At 36.8% G+C, this 1,034-nt stretch overlaps 1 protein-coding gene across 1 annotated transcript in view; it reads left to right on the top strand.

The window, feature by feature from the left end:
- Window positions 1–1,034, top strand: part of LOC105312958 (multidrug resistance-associated protein 7-like) — a 9,799-nt gene that overhangs the window by 3,953 nt on the left and 4,812 nt on the right. The window contains exons 4-9 of the mRNA XM_019997344.1: window positions 8–100; window positions 156–305; window positions 358–465; window positions 510–669; window positions 725–831; window positions 973–1,029. Of these exons, the coding sequence (XP_019852903.1) occupies window positions 8–100; window positions 156–305; window positions 358–465; window positions 510–669; window positions 725–831; window positions 973–1,029 (675 nt within the window). The remainder of the gene's footprint in view (window positions 1–7; window positions 101–155; window positions 306–357; window positions 466–509; window positions 670–724; window positions 832–972; window positions 1,030–1,034) is intronic.

Here is a 1,034-nt window from a genome sequence, read left to right as displayed (position 1 = left end):
TCTGCAGGGATCTTTTGTTGGTGTTACTGGTAAAGTTGGATCGGGCAAGTCTTCTCTCCTGTCTGCCATTACAGCAGAGATGAGGAAGATAAGAGGAAAAGTAAGACAGTCAATTCTAGCTCTTTATTATCCGTTTCTCCTCATGTTCTCTAAAGATTTATGTGTCTGATTTGGTCGAAGGGTTTGGATTGTCTAGCCAGGAGTCATGGATACAATATGCCACCATCAAAGAGAACATACTGTTTGGACTGCCCTATGATCCTGATAGATATGCAGCTGTAGTTTATGCTTGTGCACTAGAAGAGGTAAGAATTGATATCTCAATCTACTCTCTCTCTCTCTCTCTCTCTCTCTCAGGATTTAAAGTCATTACCAGCTGGTGATCAAACTGAAGTTGGTGAGAACGGAGTGACATTAAGCGGTGGACAAAAAGCAAGGCTGGCTCTAGCAAGAGCTGTCTATCAAGTAAAGTCCATTCATTAATAATATTTATTTACAATTTTTTTAAGGATAAAGATGTCTACCTGCTGGATGATCCATTAGCAGCTGTAGATGCTCACGTAGCGTCCCACCTATACACCCACTGTATCACCGGACTCCTTAAAAACAAGACAAGGATCTTGTGTACCCACCACATCAGGTTCCTCCAGGAAACCGACTGCGTCATAGGTAAGTACAGTACAGTACTGTGATGATTATTGTGTGTGTGTGTGTGTGTGTGTAGTTTTATCAAATGGTGGTATTTCTCTCACTGGAGCACCTGCTACTGTACTGCCTCTTATAGAAGGGAATGAGTTTAGACCCAGGAAACTATCAGGATCTCACAAACAGGTTTCATAAAATAATAATAATAATAATAATAATAATAATAATAATAATAATAATAATAATAATAATAATAATAATAATAATAATAATAATAATAATAATAATAATAATAATAATAACAATAATAATGATTATTAATTGAAGGTAACTGAAAGACCAGCTGAGGTGATTAAAGAAGAAGATGAGAGTATGACTGATGGTGTACT

This window comes from Amphimedon queenslandica, unplaced genomic scaffold (genome assembly GCF_000090795.2).
Source record: "Amphimedon queenslandica unplaced genomic scaffold, v1.1 AMPQUscaffold_13374, whole genome shotgun sequence".
Classification (NCBI taxonomy): Eukaryota; Metazoa; Porifera; class Demospongiae; order Haplosclerida; family Niphatidae; genus Amphimedon; species Amphimedon queenslandica.
The sequence above is the reverse complement of the archived record's forward strand: the minus strand, read 5'-3'. Positions and strand labels throughout refer to the sequence as shown.